General features: G+C 39.2%; 1 protein-coding gene across 2 annotated transcripts in view; it reads right to left on the bottom strand.

Moving 5' to 3' along the window:
• Nucleotides 1-914: 914 nt before the first annotated feature.
• The window catches only part of SLC35A3 (solute carrier family 35 member A3), a 70,063-nt gene continuing 53,284 nt past the window's right edge, over nucleotides 915-17,693 (bottom strand). For both annotated transcript variants that reach the window (XM_062191812.1, XM_062191811.1), the window contains exon 8: nucleotides 915-2,553. In XM_062191812.1, coding sequence (XP_062047796.1) covers nucleotides 2,463-2,553 — 91 coding nt within the window. In that variant the 3' untranslated portion in view covers nucleotides 915-2,462. The remainder of the gene's footprint in view (nucleotides 2,554-17,693) is intronic.

The following is a 17,693-nucleotide window of genomic DNA, read 5'->3' as shown; positions in this document are numbered from 1 at the left end:
CTGAAAATGTATTATTACTGTAACTAACATGTTTAATTTCCAATAGTTTACTTGAATAATTTTTGAAGTGTTAAAATAGGAGCAAATTAAACCTGAATTAACAACTGCAAGTGCATACTTGGTGTAAAACATAAGTATGGCCGGTGCCGTGGCTCAGCAGGCTAATCCTCTGCCTTGCGGCACCGGCACAACGGGTTCTAGTCCCGGTTGGGGCGCCGGATTCTGTCCCAGTTGCCCCTCTTCCAGGCCAGCTCTCTGCTATGGCCCGGGAAGGCAGTGGAGGATGGCCCAAGTCCCTGGGCCCTGCACCCGCATGGGAGACCAGGAAAAGCACCTGGCTCCTGGCTTCGGATCAGCGCAATGAGCCGGCCGCAGCAGCCATTGGAGGGTGAACCAGTGGCAAAAAGGAAGACCTTTCTCTCTGTCTCTCTCTCTCACTATCCACTCTGCCTGTCAAAAAAGAAAAAAAAAAAAAAAAAAGAAAAAAAGTACACAAAAAATGTCAATATAAGCTGAACATATTTAGTCCTAAATTCTATGAATTTACAAATTTAGATTTCACTTAGTAACAGGTAATAGGATGTATGTGTATTATCATACATATTATCATGGCCTCAAATCATCATGCTGAAAGAATGAAAAAGTTATTTTAAAAATATCCTGGAAGGCAGTAACTGAAAATCTTGTTTGACATTCAAAAATATGCTTACCATTTTGTTAATACTAGCAAATTACTTGTAAATATTTTGAAATATTAAGCACTTTTAAAGTTTGGATGGACTTGATTATGTCTAACCTGTAGCAACTACTGGCATTTACAAAGTATTGCTGCCAGCCCAACCAGGCAAGAGAACATGACAGTTCCTAACATAGAACTTTTGAGCCAAATTCTAGTTAACAAAAGCAACTAGAACTATATAAAAATATTTATTTTATTATAGCTTTTACATCTATTAGAACAGATTTTTAAACATATATACAGCATGAATGAAAAAATAAACTAAAATACTTCATATACTCAACAGGTAATTCTGTCTACAGTCAATAATTAAATTAAACCCATATTCCAATTTCAGAAAGCATTTTTGCTCACCAATTTACTGATTTATAAAATATTCTCTCCCCTTGAGTAAATTTATTAAATAACTCATGTAATTTGCATCCTCAACTCCAGTGTTAAAAAGAAAAAAAAAAATCACTATTTTAAAACAAAATGGTGGCACCTTCCCAGCAGCTCTGTGGGGACACAGAAAGGAACTCAGGAGTCAGCTACCTTTCCCAGTCATGTATTCAGAGTATTACCGGGGTCAATGGGTTTTATCAGAGGTCTAAAACTTCTGAGTAGCTTTAAAGTCATAGAGTCATATAAAATAATCTAATACAGCAATTGGAAATGTTTCTAAGAAAAGTCATTATGGTCTCCGTCTACTGACATGTGTACTACTATTCTTTTGGTTGTTTTATCAACAATTGTAGATTAAAGAAAGTTTTGACAGAGCAATGAGTAAGATATTCTTGTAAAAACTTCTAATGGTATACAGTATATGCTTGATAATTCAAAATTCTCCAAATGGAGATATTAGACAATAATTTTATGTTAAATTACTAAATGAAGATTTAATCCCATTAAATTAAAACTTTAATAGCAATTAATACAAATGAATTGAATTTAAACCAATATTAAGGATTCACCTGACTTACAGAAAAGAAATGGAAGAAGGGGGAAACTCCATTAGCATAAAAGTCAATGGTTACTACTACAAGAGCAACCAGATTACTTTCAGCTGTCTCTAAGTACTAAATGGTCTAAAGATGTATATATGGAGAAACAGATGCATTTCTACGCTAAATATGAATTTGATTCTCTAACAAATCAGACCTAGAATGTGACTTAATCAATTTTTATGTAGTTTAACAAGTAACGTTTAGTAACATTTTGTATAAATATAAAAATCTCAGGTATGTCAAATATTTTCTTCAAATCAGACTTCCATTTTTTTCACAGCATTATAGGTAATTAGAATTTTCAAACTTTAAATATTCCATGTGATTTTATATATCTGTACAGAAACAATGAGATTAAAAAATTTAGTAAGATTAAATAGAGTTTGCAAAAATTGATTTAGGACATTTGTGTGCTCTTGCAAAGAGTGCATAGGACATTTCTGCAGCAATCAAAAAGGTAAAATCTTTCTAAACTCAGATTTCAAGTTTCCTCCCATATTTCTTTTCATTCTAATCCCCGGAATAACTTTCAAGTTTTGATTTCTAGATGTAATATATTTTGTTACATATACAGTACACATTTTATCTTTAAACCTGTGTATTCTCAAACCATTTTAAAAAATCTGATCAGATTTAGCATGATAATATCTTCAGAATCTGTAGAAGTCCTCCGTGCAAGATTAATGTCGAGATTTCTAGTGCACCATCTTGAAAAACCAGTTAAAGACAGTTTTTGGCTATGCTTTAGTGAGATTTCCTGCAGGCTTGGGATCATAACCATATAAGAAAGTTGCTGTTATTACAAGGATGGCTCCAAGGAAAAAGACACTATATTAGATGAAGGAAAAATGAAAAAGATAAAGTCAGATTAAAAGCATAACAATTCCTTGCAAAAAAAAAAAAAGCATAACAATTCCTTCTATTTTACTATAAAAACAAGTATAATTTGGTGAAATAATGATCCAGTTAAAATGGCTAACAAATATTGCTTATTACACTATAGGTATTTAGCTAAGTACTTCACATATATTATCTCATTTAGTTTTCACAACAACCCTATGAAAAAGTACTAGTATTACCTTTATTTTTTCATAATGAGGAAACAGGTTTAAGCAGTTTAAGTAACTGCTTAAAGTTGACAGGATTCAAATTCAGGTATGTCTGACCCTAGAGTCTGTACTTTCACCCACTGTACTATATTTAGTGTGTACCAAGACAAAAATGTGTTAAATGTTATATTTTACTTTAATATGCATTTTACACACAATATATTCAATAATAAAAGGACTCTCTTTACATATTTGAAAATATAAAAGGAAAACTACATCCTTCCATTATCAAATCAAGGTAAACTTCAATTTTAAATCCAAAGTAAAAAGTAAAATTCAAGACTAATTTTTATAGGCTGCTTTATAAAAAGAAATCATATTTAATGCAGGGAGTTCTCGGTTTCCTCTTATTCTATTTATAGATAGAATCTACCTTACTATAAAACTGAAAATGAACTGAGCATAAATTAGATTTTTTTTTTTTTTTTTTTTGGACAGGCAGAGTGGATAGTGAGAGAGAGACAGAGAGAAAGGTCTTCCTTTTTGCCGTTGGTTCACCCTCCAATGGCCGCTGCGGCCGGCTCATCACGCTGATCCGAAGCCAGGAGCCAGGTGCTTCTCCTGGTCTCCCATGCGGGTGCAGGGCCCCAGCACTTGGGTCATCCTCCACTGCCTTCCCGGGCCATAGCAGAGAGCTGGCCTGGAAGAGGGGCAACCGGGATAGAATCTGACGCCCCAACCGGGACTAGAACCCGGTGTGCCGGTGCTGCAAGGCGGAGGATTAACTTGTTAAGCCACGGCGCCAGCCATAAATTAGATTATTAAGCTTAGTTATTTTTAAGCTTTTTTTTTTTAAAGATTTATTTATTTATTTGGAAGTCAGAGTTACACAGAGAGAGGAGAGGTAGAGAGAGAGAGAGAGACAGACAGACAGAGACAGAGAGACAGAGAGGTCTTTCATCTGCTGGTTCGCTTCCTAATTGGCTACAACGGCTGGAAATGTGCCGATCCAAAGCCAGGAGCCTGGAGCTTCTTCCAGGTCTCCCACATGAGTTGGGCCATCTTCTACTGCTTTCCCAGGCCAAAGCAGAGAGCTGCATCGAAAGTGGAGTAGCCGGGACTCAAACCAGCGCCCATATGGGATGGTGGCACTGCAGGTGGCGGCTTTACCTGCTGCACCACAGAGCCAGCCCCACTAGTCTTAATTTTTAATGTGTACATTTTGAAAAATGTTATAGAGACACGAATTAGTCTTGACTTTAAAGTTTCTATTAGGAGCTGGGTGTTATGGTGCAGCACGTTAAGGCACCACTGGTGATGCTGGCATCCCGTAACAGAGCACTCAGTATCCAGCTACTCTGCTTGTGATCCAGATCCCCGCTAATGCGCCTGGAAGAGCAGCAGAAGATACCTCAAGGGCTCAGGCCCCTGCCAGCCTTGTGGGAGACCCAGATAGAGTTCTGGGCTCCCAACTTCGGCCAGCTGCAACCATCTAGGGAGCCTAGTTTATGGAAAATCTCTCTCTCTCTCCCTCCTGTCTCTTGCTCTCATGCTCCCTATTAAATTAATCAATAAACAAATCTTCCTATTAACAAAACAAAATCATTCTCATTTAAAAAAATGTTCTGTAGGGGCCAGTGTTGTGGTGCAGCAGGTTAACACCCTGGCCTGAAGTGCCGGCATCTCATATGGGCGCTGGTTCTAGTCCCGGCTGCTCCTCTTCTGATCCAGCTCTCTGCTGTGGCCTGAGAAAGCAGAAGATGGCCCAAGTCCTTGGGCTCCTGCACCCGCGTGGGAGACCCGGAAGAAGCTCCTGGCTCCTAGCTTCAGATCAGCACAGTTCCGGCTTTTGCAGCCAATTGGGGAGTGAACCATCGGGTGGAAGACCTCTCTCTCTCTCTCTCTCTCTCTCTCTCCCCCTTTCCCTCTCCCTCTCTCTTTCTCCACCGCTCCTCTCTCTCTGTGTAACTCTTTCAAATAAATAAGTAAATCTTTTTTTTTTTTTTAAGAATGTTCTGTAAAGAAAAGAAATCATTAATCCTTTTTTTTTTTTTTGACAGGCAGTGTGGATAGTGAGAGAGAGAGACAGGGAGAAAGGTCTTCCTTTTTGCCGTTGTTTCACCCTCCAATGGCCGCTGCGGCCGGCGCACCATGCCAATCCGAAGCCAGGAGCCAGGTGCTTCTCCTGGTCTCCCATGTGGGTGCAGGGCCCAAGCACTTGGGCCATCCTCTACTGCCTTCCCTGGCCATAGCAGAGAGCTGGCCTGGAAGAGGGGCAACCGGGATAGAATCCGGCGCCCCGACCGGGACTAGAACCCGGTGTGCCGGCGCTGCAAGGCGGAGGATTAGCCTGTTAAGCCATGGCGCCGGTCCGAGATCATTAATCCTTACCATGACATCAAAGGCCTTTCATAATCTGGTCTCTACAATCATATACTCCCTATTTCACTCCACACTAATCTATAATTCAGCCACTCAACTCAACAAACATATTGTGCTCTTTCATGACAGTGTCTTCACAGATCTATCCTCTCAGTCTGTAATTTCCTTTGTCCCAAAGAAATCATTCCTAACAATTCAAGTTTAATCTCTCAAAGACTCTAGCCCTGTAGACGGCTATGCTATTAGAAGACTATTATTAACAAAACTTTTTTTCTCAGAGATTTATTTGAAAGTTAGACGGACAAAGAGAGGGAGAGATAGAGAGAAAAAGGGATCTTCTATCCATTTTATTCCCCAAATGGCAGCAACAGCCAGGACAGGGCTACGCCGAAGTCAGGAGCTTGAAATTCTTTCCTGGTCTCCCATGTAGATGGCAGTGACCCAAGGACTTGGGCCATCTTCTGCTGCTTTCCCAGGCACATGAGCAGGGAGCTGGATTGGAAGTGGAACAGCCAGGACACAAATCTGGGTCAGAAGCAGAGTAGCCAGGACTCAAACTGGCACTCTGACATGGGATGCCTGCATTGTAAACAGTGGCTTAAACCACTGTGCCACAATGCCAATCCCCAAACAACTCATTATTTACCTGTCTGTTCCTCTGCTCTTTGTTTATTGTTGTACTTGGTGCAAATGGGTAACTTTTCCAAAGACTTAGATTCAGTTATGTATATGAAATTAAAATAACAGGACTGGTGTTGTGCTACAGCAGGGTAAAATGCTGCCTACAACACTGGTTATGACACTGGATCCCAGTCCAGTCCTGGTTGCTCAGCTTCCAATCCAGCTCCCTGCTAACGTGCCTGAAAAAGAACCAGAAGATGGCCCGAGCACTTAGACCTCTGCCACCCATGTAGGACATCTGGATGGAGTTTCTGGCTCCTGGTTTCATCCTAGCCCAGCCCTCACCATCACAATCATTCAGGAAGTGAACCAACAAGTAGAAGTCATCTTTCTCTATGTCTCTCCCCCTTTGTTACTCTGCCTTTCAAATAAAAATAAATCTTTCAAAAAATTATTAAGATAACATAAAACTTTCTATAATATATCTTAAAGAAATTACAGCATAAATATTATATAATTATTTAGGCTTTGGATAAACTTTCTGGATAATGTTTTCAGCAATCAATATGAACTTTTCTTGGCTTTCCAAAACTCTAGAACTGTGTAGACTGAAAATCTAAGCTCAAGTAAGCTGTCTGACTCAACTTTCTACCCATTGCAACAATCTCTTCTGTGATATGTCTAACAGGATCTACTTGAATATCTAATAATGTCAGCAAATGCCTGATTCTCAAGCCAGAACTTCTTAGATGGCTTTGAATGAAATATTTTTGTTAGGAGGAAAAAAAAAAACTGTCACAATTTAATGATTATTTTAAGAATTTGAGCTAACAAAATTATATTTCCATTGCTATATTGATCATACTGCTATAAATTATTTATTCACGTCTGTCTCTCCAACCTCTGAAACCTTAAACTCAAGAAATTTTACCTCATCTATACACTCCCATTTTTTCCATGATCTAGCACAGTGAATGGCAGACACATATGGGACACTTAATAAGTTTTTGGCAAACCAATAAGCAAGCCTAAATGGAAGCATGGTAAGATCAATAAACAAAGTAATGAGCCTGGGAAAACTGAGTTAGAAAAGTGAGCATGTGTGTTAATGATACAGATGACCACTCATCAGTAGAAAATAGGGATCTAGAATTGAGTTGGAATTGGTTCAAACCTTTATAGAGAGGACAGTTAATACATGGCTTGAGATGGCCAAAGGAGTAAACAAATTCCAAAAGGAATCATCAGAGAAGTCTAAGTGCAGTACTTCAGGGAAGGCAAACAACAGTTTCACATGGAAGAACAGGGATAGCAAAGGAAAATTTATTGTTACATTTGGAATAGTCTTGAATGAAGACTTAGAAAAGCTCATTAGATATATTGCTTAAAATGTATTCTTCATAAAAGACTGCATAAAGATATAAGACCTAGTTCGTTCTTTAGAAAAAATAATCCATCTTCTCCCTCTGGTTTAGAGTCTTGGGTCTCAAAACACTCATTCATTGGCTCAATAATAACAGTATCCTTGTCTTTTCTCTTTTTGCTTTATCATAACATCTTTACATATTCCCTCAGAAATAGGAATTCATATACAGGTGTATATCTTATTGACAACTGTCTACTCTCCTGACCCTCTATTGGATTACTTATTCATTTATTTGTTTATTCTGTGCATAATTCAAAGATTTAAAGCTAACTCCCTTTATCTTAAAGGAAGTTCAATTTTTTTAGGGGAAAATATGCCTTTTAAAGTATATCCTGGGGTTGGCACTGTGGCATAGCAGGTAAAGCTACTGTCTGCAGTGCCAGCATCTCATATGGGCACTGGTTCGAGTCCTGGCTGCTCCACTTCCAATCCAGCTCTCTGCTATGGCCTAGGAAAGCAGTGAAAGATGGCATAAATCCTTGGGCCCCTGCACTAGCATGAGAGACCTGGAAGAAGCTCCTGGCTCCTGGCTCCGGATCGGCACAGCTCTGGTCCTTGCGGCCAACAGGAGAGTGAACCAGTGAATGGAAGATCTCTCTCTCTCTCTCTGCCTCTCCTTCTTTCTGTGTATAACTCTGACTTTCAAATAAATAAAAAAATTTTAAAAAATAATAAAGTATATCCTAATAATGTATACATTCTAAACATTTGTAAATAACATTAAATCATATAATGAACAAGAAATAAAGCATCCTTATGTTAAAAGTGCTGCTAGGTTAGTCTAAGTGATTCATTTCAACATGAAGCTGAAAAAAGAAATACTTTCAAATTTTTGTCTCTGAAAAGTACAGATTTCAACAGAAATTCCTATCTGTTGTCCAAGTTTTAGTGAATAATGGAAAGCATAAATTTTGATACAGAAAAGCTATATTTTTCTTTTTTTCTTAAATATTTATTTATTTATTTATTTGACAGGTAGAGTTATAGACAGTGAGAAAGAGAGACAGAGAGAAAGGTCTTCCTTCAGTTGGTTCAACCCCCAAATAGCCGTCAGGGCCGGCGCGCTGTGCCCATCTGAAGGCAGGAGCCAGGCGCTTCTCCTGGTCTCCCATGTGGGTGCAGGAGCCCAAGCACTTGGGCCATCCTCCACTGCCTTCCCGGGCCATAGCAGAGAGCTGGACTGGAAGAGGAGCAATCGGGACTAGAACCCAGTGCTCATATGGGATGCCGGCGCCGCAGGCAGAGGATTAGCCAAGTGAGCCACAGCATCAGGTCTCGAAAAACTATATTTTTCTACTGCCAAATTTTATCCATGATCTTACCTCACTTCCCTCAATAACTGAATTTTCCTAGTTTAAAAAATTTTAAATCTTGAACATTTATTTAATAAACATACTGAGTAGCTTTTATGTGCTAAGCTCCAGCCCTGCTTATTTATCAGGTGGTGATAAGTCTTGTGAAAAAAGAAGACAGCACAGAAGTGGACGTTCTTTCATTTGGGAAGTCTGTTGATAAAGTGGCATTTGAGCTAAGATCTCAGGAATTCATGCCATATGAATATGTAAGGGGTCAGTATTCAAGGAAGATGGAAAGACAATCAGAGCCCATAGCAAAGAGGTTACTGTTGAGCAAAGAAGAGAAGAGGAGCGAAGGGGAGGGAAGGGAAGGTGAAGGGAGGGAAGGAGAGGGAAGGAGAGGGGCCGGAGGTAGGTAAAAGGGGAAAGGAAAGGAAATATCAGGTAACTATAGAAGAGTAGCTGAGGGGCAAATTAGCCAGGCCATTGACCAATGACAACTTTTGTGTTAGGTAGGCTTCTGAGCATAGTATTCAAAGAATCTGATTTATACTGAAAAAGAATAAGTCTGGTTGCTGAACAGAGAAGACTGCAGATGCAGGGCAAAAGAGGAGGGAAAGAGACAAATTAGGAAACTACTAATCCAGGTGAGAATGAGAGAGGTATAGACCAGGACAATAACAGGGGAGGCTGTAAGAAATGGTGATTCTGGAGGTATAAAAATAAGAGTTTACATGAATTGTTTCTGGATTAGAATGATGTGAGAAATATAAGGAGAAGTTAATGAGCTTCACTCAGAAAATACAGAGTTGGATTGGATTAAGACGGCAGAGTAGGGAGTGAGCTTGCTGATCTAATCTAAAAGACAGTTTGAAAAAAATGGAGAGTGCAGTCTCAGGGAAGAGTTAGCGAGAAAATAGCAGAGGAAATCCTATGCAAATTGGACAGACACAGCGGACCTACATGGAGGGCAAGGACACGCACAACTCAGGACCCCAGCAGCCGAGAGCCTCCACACCATCACTGGAGAGTAAGGTGAGACCAGACTGCAGCAGCCCAAGCTACTGATGAAGCTGCAGGAAGAGTCTAGAGGGAATCCGGCTTGGAGCCCCATGAGAGATAGTGTACCTGCCAAATTAGAGGAGAAAAAACAAAGTGGGGGGCACATTTGGACATAAATAACAGCTGCACCAGCTAATGTCTGTGCCCAGCAATCAGCCCAAAGGAGACTCCTGAGTCTGGTGGGGAGAACAGACAAGGGGCTGGGTGCTTGTGACTGTGGGAGGCTTGTGTGCTGGGACTGTGAAAAATCTGAGGTTGTGTGGGAGGGCTCACGGTGTGGCTGGGACTTTGGACAGTTACTGTGGAAGGCTCTACACAATCAGGGCTCCCTGGTTATCTGGTGAGAGACATTGCTGAGGAATCTGAGCTTATACTGAGGACCACACCGATCTTTTGTACGGTTCTTGTGGCAATGCAGACAAATAATATACCCACTGGGGCTAGTGCCCAGGCACTAATTTCCTTTGAGGAGAAGAGCTCAGCTGAGTCTATGCCAACAGACAAGAACAAACCTCCCCTCTGATAGAAAAAAAAAAAAAAAAAAAAAGAGGAGATTTACCATGCCAAACCTGGGTGTGTCACCTCAGAGGAGCTCAGCTGAGCAGAATAAACCTCCCTTCTGATTTTTTTTGTTTTTAAAAAGGAGATTTAGCATGCCAAACCTCCATGTGTCACCTTAGACACACCTTTTACCCTAGAGAATTGAAGAGAGCTCCCTGGCCCCACCCAACACAAGCTTCTAGCTATTCACTGAAAGCAGACACTCCACTTATCTACAGAGGAATAGTACAAAGATAAAAGCCACCACAGTAAAAAAAAAAAAAAGAAGAAGAAGAAGAAGAAGAAACCAAGAGAATCTCAACAAATACCAAATAACAAATGCAGGAATTCAAGAAAAAAGAATAAAGAAGGCAACATGATGCCCCCAAAAGAACACAACACTTCAACACTAAAAAGTGAAGATGATGGGATTGAAGAAATGCCAGAAATGGATTTTAAAAAATTGATCATAAGATTACACAGAAGAAATCAGAAGCGAATGCATGATCTACTGAAATTTGGATATGACTTGAAAGAAAATTTCTCCCACGAAATTGAGATCTTAAAGAGAAATCAAAATGAAATGAAAAATTCAACAGAACAAATAAAAAATGCAGTGGAAAGCCTTAACAAAAGAATCAGGGATGCAGAAAAAAGAATATCTGACTTAGAAGACAAAGCACAGGAAATTATATAGTCAAACCAAAAACAAGAAGAGGAAATTAGAAAACTAAAAAACACTGTTGGGAATCTATAGGATATTATCAAATGACCCAACATATGGGTTCTAGGAGTTCCTGAAGGCGTGGAAAGAGAGAAAGGATTAGAAGGCTATTTATTGAAATAATAATAGAAAACTTCCTTAATTTTTGGAAAGAAAGGGACATCAAGTACAGGAAGTACATAGAACTCCTAATAGACATGACCAGAAAAGATCTTTACCATGACTCACTGTAATCAAACTCAACACAGTAAAACATAAAGAAAAGATTCTGGCTGGCGCCGTGGCTTAACAGGCTAATCCTCCGCCTTGCAGTGCCGGCACACCGGGTTCTAGTCCCGGTTGCCCCTCTTCCAGGCCAGCTCTCTGCTATGGCCCGGGAAGGCAGTGGAGGATGGCCCAAGTCCTTGGGCCCTGCACCCGCATGGGAGACCAGGAGAAGCACCTGGCTCCTGGCTTCGGATCAGCGCGATGAGCCAGCCGCAGCGGCCATTGGAGGGTGAACCAACGGCAAAAAGGAAGACCTTTCTCTCTGTCTCTCTCTCTCTATCCACTCTGCCTGTCAAAAAAAAAAAAACCTTAAGGTATACAGCAAAAACAGTGTTAAGAGGAAAGTGAGAATATAATTTTCCTCATGGGCATTGTCTACCTTAGAAAAAAAACTACTACAGAACATGCCTGTGACTATAGACTTGTTGTTCAGGCCACCGAAGATTAGAGATGGGATACGGGCACTCCCTTGACTTGCATCCTCTGGTCTGCTTTAACACAAACCAGGAGGAAAAGAAAGCTAGGCATCAGAAGCAATGGGTGGCAGGCCTATTAATGGCTGATCTGTACAGTGATCTGCCCTCAAGGAGACCCAACAGGCCAGTCCACTGCAGTGGCTTTCAATGTGGTAAGCCTGGGCTTCAGCAGAAGTCAGCTTGTGAAGAGCCCTGGCAGCTCTGCCAAGAGTTGGATCACTGGAAATGGACCTGCCCTGGAGTCGAAGGATGCCCAGGTCAGAGCCACAGATCTTAATGGCTCTAAGCTGAAAAGCCCTTCACTCAGCCCAACTTCCAAAGTGACCACTGCAGCTGAGGGGATGGTCAAGTAGGGTCAACAACATTGCAGGCAGAACTGTAAATTTCTTGTTAGAGATGCCACCTGCCTTTACCTGGCCAGCTCTCCTCCCAGGCCAGCCAAGTAATGAAAGTCAACAGAGTGCCTTCCCCTAGGAGGTTCACACCTCCCTTAGGATATACCCCATGTGAAGAGATAGATAGGCCTGGGCCTCTTAACTTACAAGGCCTAAAGCCCACCAGATTATTATCAAGCCCCTTCTATCAGGTTCTATTTGCCTCTCAATCAGAAAACTTAATTGTAGCTTAGACAGCACCTTTCTTAGCTCCTCTAATAATGACTCTGTCCTTTGTTCTAGACCCTGTCTAGCGCAATTGGGCCTCATTCCTTTGTAATCATAACCTCTACTCTACCACCAATGGCTCTACTCCCAACATGTGTGTACTGATGGTTCTCTTCCCCACTTAATGCTGTATAATTGTTCAAACCTGGTAAATGCCACTCTTAGGATCATTGGTTACTATCCTCACTCTGTCTTTTATGACCTTGTCTAAATATGATCAGAGTCGGCAAACTTGGAAAGCTTCCATAGCCTTGGCAACTCATGATGGCAGCCTAGGGTGGTTACTGGCGCCATAAACTAGAGTGTCAATTTGTTGGGTCAACAACAGGAGCCACTGTGCACTTGCTCCTGATGTGGGATCTCTGTCCTTAATGTGCTGTACATTTTGATTTAATGCTATAACTAGTACTCAAACAGTATGTTTCACTTTGTGTTTCTATGTGGGTGCAAACTGTTGAAATCTTTATACTAAATTGATCTTCTGTAAATAAAGAGAATTGAAAATGAATCTTGATGCAAATGGAAGGGGAGAGGGAGCGGGAGAGGGGAGGGTTGTGGGTGGGAGGGAAGTTATGGGAGGGGGAAGCCATTGTAATCCATAAGCTGTACACTGGAAATTTATATTCATTAAATAAAAGTTAAAAAAAAAAAAAGCAACTGGTGCCTGCATCAAGAAATTGGCAAAGTACCAAACAGATGAGCTATCAATGCATCTCAACGATTTAGAAAAACAAGAGCAAACCAAACCCAAAACTAGTAGAAGAAAAGAAATAATTAAAACTAGCAAAGAAATCAACAAAATTGAAACGAACAAAAATATGTATAAAAGATAAGCAAAACGAAGAACTGGGTTTTTTAAAAAAATAAACAAAATTGATACACCACTGGCCCAACTAACCAAAAAGAGGAAAGACCCAAATCAATAAAATTAGAGATGAAAAAGGAAATGTAACAACAGACACCACAGAAATAAAAAGAATAACCAGAAATTACTACAAAGAGTTATATGCCAACAAACTGAGAAACCTAGAAGAAATGGATAGATTCCTAAACACATGCAGCCTACTTAAATTGCATCATGAAGACACAGAAAACCTAAAGAGACCCATTACCAAGACAGAAACTGAATCAGTAATATGACCCTTCCAACAAAGAAAAGCCCAGGACTGGGTGGCCTCACTGCTGAATTCTACCACACATTAATGAAGAACTAACTCTGATTCTTCTCAAGTCATTCAAAACAATTGAAAGGGAGGGAATCCTCCCAAATTCTTTCTATGAATCAAGTATCACCTTAGTTCCTAAACCCAGAAAAGACACAACGGAGATAGAGAACTACAGACCAATTTCCCTGATGAAAATAGATTAAAAAAAAATCCTCAACAAAATTCTAGCCAATTTGATCCAACAACATATCAGAAAGATCATTCATCCGGACCAAGTGGGATTTATTCCTGGCATGCAGTGATGGTTCAACATTCACAAATCAATGTGATAAATAACATTAACAACCTAAGAACAAAAATCATGTGATTATCTCAATAGACACAGAGAAAGAATTTGATAAAATATAACACCCTTTCATGATAAAAGAAACTCTAAGCAAATTGGGTATAGAAGGAACATTCTTCAACACAATCAAGGCAATTTATGACAAACCTACGGCCAGCATACTATTGAATGAAGAAAAGTTGGAAGCATTCCCACTGAGATATGGAACCAGACAAGTTTGCCCACTCTCACCATTGCTATTCAATATAATCCTGGAAGTTTTAGCCAGAGCCATTAGGCAAGAAAAAGAAATCAAAGGGATACAAATCACTATTTGCAGGTGACATGATTCTATATATAGGGGATCCAAAAGACTCTACCAAGAGACTACTGGAACTCAGAAGAGTCTGGTAAAGTAGCAGGATATAAAATCAATACAGAAAAATCAATAGCCTTTGTATACACAGACAATGACAAGGCTGAGAGTGAGCTTCTAAAATCAATCCCATTCACAACAGCTACAAAAAAAAAAAAAATAATCAAATACCTTGGAGTAAATTCAACCAAGGATGTCAAAGACCTCTATGATGAGAATTTCAAAATATTAAAGAAAGAAATAGAAGAAGCTGCAAAAAATGGAAAAACCTTCCATGTTCATGGATCCGAAGAATTAATATCATCAAAATGTCCATTCTTCTGAAAGTAATTCACAGATTCAATGCAATACCAAAGATATTTTTCTCAGATACAGAAAAAATAACGCTGAAATTCATATGGAAACATAGGAGAGCCTGAATAGCTAAAGCAATCTCATAAAAAAAAAAAAAAAGCAAAGCCAGAGACATCACAATACCAGATTTCAAGACATATTTAAAGGCAGTTATAATCAAAACAGCTTGGTATTGGTATGAAAACACATGGAGAGATCAATGGAGCAGAATAGAAATGCCAGAAATCAATCCAAGCATCTACAACCAACTTATATTTGACCAAGGAGCTAAAACTAATCTCTAGAACAAGGACAATCTCTTCAACAAATGGTGCTGGGAAAACTGGATTTGCACATGCAGAAGTATGAAGAAGGATCCCTACCTTACACCTTACACAAGACTCCATTCAAAATGGATTAAAGACCTAAATCTATGACCTGATACCATAAAATTATTAGAGAACATTGGGGAAACCCTGTAAGATATTGGCACAGGCAAAGAGTTGTTGGAAAAGACTTCAGAGGCAGAGGCAGTCAAATAGGATTACATCAAATTGAGAAGCTTCTTTACTGCAAAAGAAACACTCAAGAAAGCGAAGAGGGAATTGACAGAATGGGAGAAATTATTTGCAAACTATGTAACTGATAAAGGATTAATAACCAGAATATATAAAGATCAAGAAACTCCACAACAACAAAACAAACAAGCCAGTTAAGAAATGGGCAAAGGACTTAAACAGACATTTTTCAAAAGAGGAAATCCAAATGGCCAACAGCCACATGAAAAAATGTTCAGGATCACCAGCCATCAGGGAAATGCAAATCAAAATCACAATGAGGTTTTACCTCACTGCAGTTAGAATAGCTTTCATACAGAAATCAACAAAAAAAATGCTGGTGAGGATATAGGGAAAAAGGTACCCTAATCCACTGTTGGTGGGAATGTAAACTTGTAAAGCCACTATGAAAGAAAGCTTGGAGATATCTTAGAAATCTGAATATAGACCTACCATATGACCAGCCAAATCACTTCTGGAAATTTACTCAAGGGAAATGAAATCAGCAAATAAAAGTTATTTGCACCCCCATGTTTACTGCAGCTCAATTCACAATAGCTAAGACATGGGATCAATCCAAATGTCGGTCAACTGGAGACTGGATAAAGAAATTATGGGATATGTACTCTATGGAACACTACACAGCAGTAAAAAAAAAAAAATCTGGATATTTGCAACAAAATGGATGAATCTGGAAAACATCATACTTAGTCAAATAAGCTAGTCTCAAAGGGACAAATACCATATGTTCTCCCTGATATGTGATAACTAATAGAGCACCTAAAAGGAAATCTGTAGAAGTGAAATTGACTTGAAGAGCCCTTGTCTTGACTGTCAACGAACATTTTTTTTTCTCTTCTTCATACTATTTGTTGAACTCTTTACTTAACATAGAGTTAATTATATTTGTATAAAGTCAATTGAAAATAGATCTTAGTAAGACAATAAGAGTGAGAATAAGAGAGGAAGAAGTTAGTTTGTAACTGTAAAGCTGTATAGTTCTGCATACTTTCCTACAGACTTACTTCAAAGGGTACAGTTTAAAAACTTGCCATGGGACCCTAAATCCCATTAAGCTGGGTAGTAAAAATACCATCTTAAGTGTTAAAGTGGCCATATTAAGTGTTAATGTGATAAAATAGATAGGATTAAGTGTTAAAGGGATCATATAAATAAGATCAAGTGTCTGGTAATAATAGGCAGAATTAAAAAGGAGAGAATGCTCCAACATGGGAAGCAGTCCACACAGCAGACTCATAGAATGACAATTGCTTTAATAAGCACTCTGACTTCAGAATCAGCCCTTAAGGCATTCTGATCTGGCTGAAAAGCCCATGAGAGTATTTCAGGCATGGAAAGCCAAGACTCTGTGGCAAAAATATGTCCTATGTAAAGAATCTCTGTGAGAGAGATCCCAGTGGAAAGCAGTGGCCAGCAAAGAAGGATGCACGTTTCTCTGAAGGGAGGAGAGAACTTCCACTTTGCTTGGGGCCTTGTCTAAATACTGAAGACTGTGGATTCAAAAGGCTTTTATAGCCCTGGCGGTCATGTCAAGAACCTTAGTGATCACTGATGTCATACATAAGAGTGTTAATTGTTAAATTAACAACAGGAGTCACTGTGCACTTACTTCCCGTGCAGAACTTCTGTCCTCAATGAGTTGTATTACGAGAATTAACTGTAAAACTTGTTCTCAAACAGTTGTGTGTGTGTGTGCGTCTGTGTGCAAATTGTTGAATCTTTAGTTAGTATAGAGTTGGTCTTCTGTGTATAAAGTTAATTGAAAATGAATCTTATTGGTGAATGGGAGAGGGAGGAGGAAGTGGCATGGGAGGGTGGATATGGTGGGAAGAATCATTATATTCCTAGTGTTGTACTTATGAAACTTGTACTCATTAAATAAAAGGTTTCTTTGGGGGAAAAAAGAAGAAGAAAATAAAGAACTTCCATACATTTTAGTTTCCTCTTATAAACCAATCTATATACTTATCAACACACACTGCTTTTCCTTGGATTGCTATGGTTAAATCATATTCCTATGTAAATCAAGGAGGATTTCTGACCTAAGCAACTAAAAAAAAAAAAAAGAAACTGCTGCCTTTTACTAAATTGGGATACCATGTCAGGGATCAGAAACGATTTATCTAGTAGACATTAGAGTGAAAATGTCAAACAGGCAATTAGATACACTAGCTTGGAATTTATCTTTAGATCAGAATTGTTAGCATATGTTTGATATTTAATGCAATGAGAAAAGAGATCACCAAGACAGTGGATGCAGATAAAAGATCCTTGGGAAAGAGAAAGAAGACTTTAGGAAAACCAAAAAATGGTATCCTGGAAATCATGAAAATATAATCCCATTAGTCTGGGGTGATAAATTAATAATTATAAAAAAATAATAGGCCATTTAGTACCACCTATAATGGGTATTCATTACACTCAATTCTTCCTGACCCAGCTCCTCCCCTGGCTCTGTAATATTGCACAGTCTTGGTTCTCTTGCCTCCCCTAAGATTCCTTTTGTAATTCCTTTCCAAATCTCTCTTCTTCCTGCTACCACTTGAGTTTCTTAATGAGCCATCTACTCTATATAAGTCATACTCTTTAAGAAAGTTATCTACTCTCCTGGCTTTAGCTATGTAAATGTTACATTCAAAAATGTCATTATGGGGCCCATGTTGTAGCACAGCATGTTAAACTGCCA

This window comes from Lepus europaeus, chromosome 5 (assembly GCF_033115175.1).
Source record: "Lepus europaeus isolate LE1 chromosome 5, mLepTim1.pri, whole genome shotgun sequence".
In the NCBI taxonomy this organism is placed as follows: Eukaryota; Metazoa; Chordata; class Mammalia; order Lagomorpha; family Leporidae; genus Lepus; species Lepus europaeus.
The sequence above is the reverse complement of the archived record's forward strand: the minus strand, read 5'-3'. Positions and strand labels throughout refer to the sequence as shown.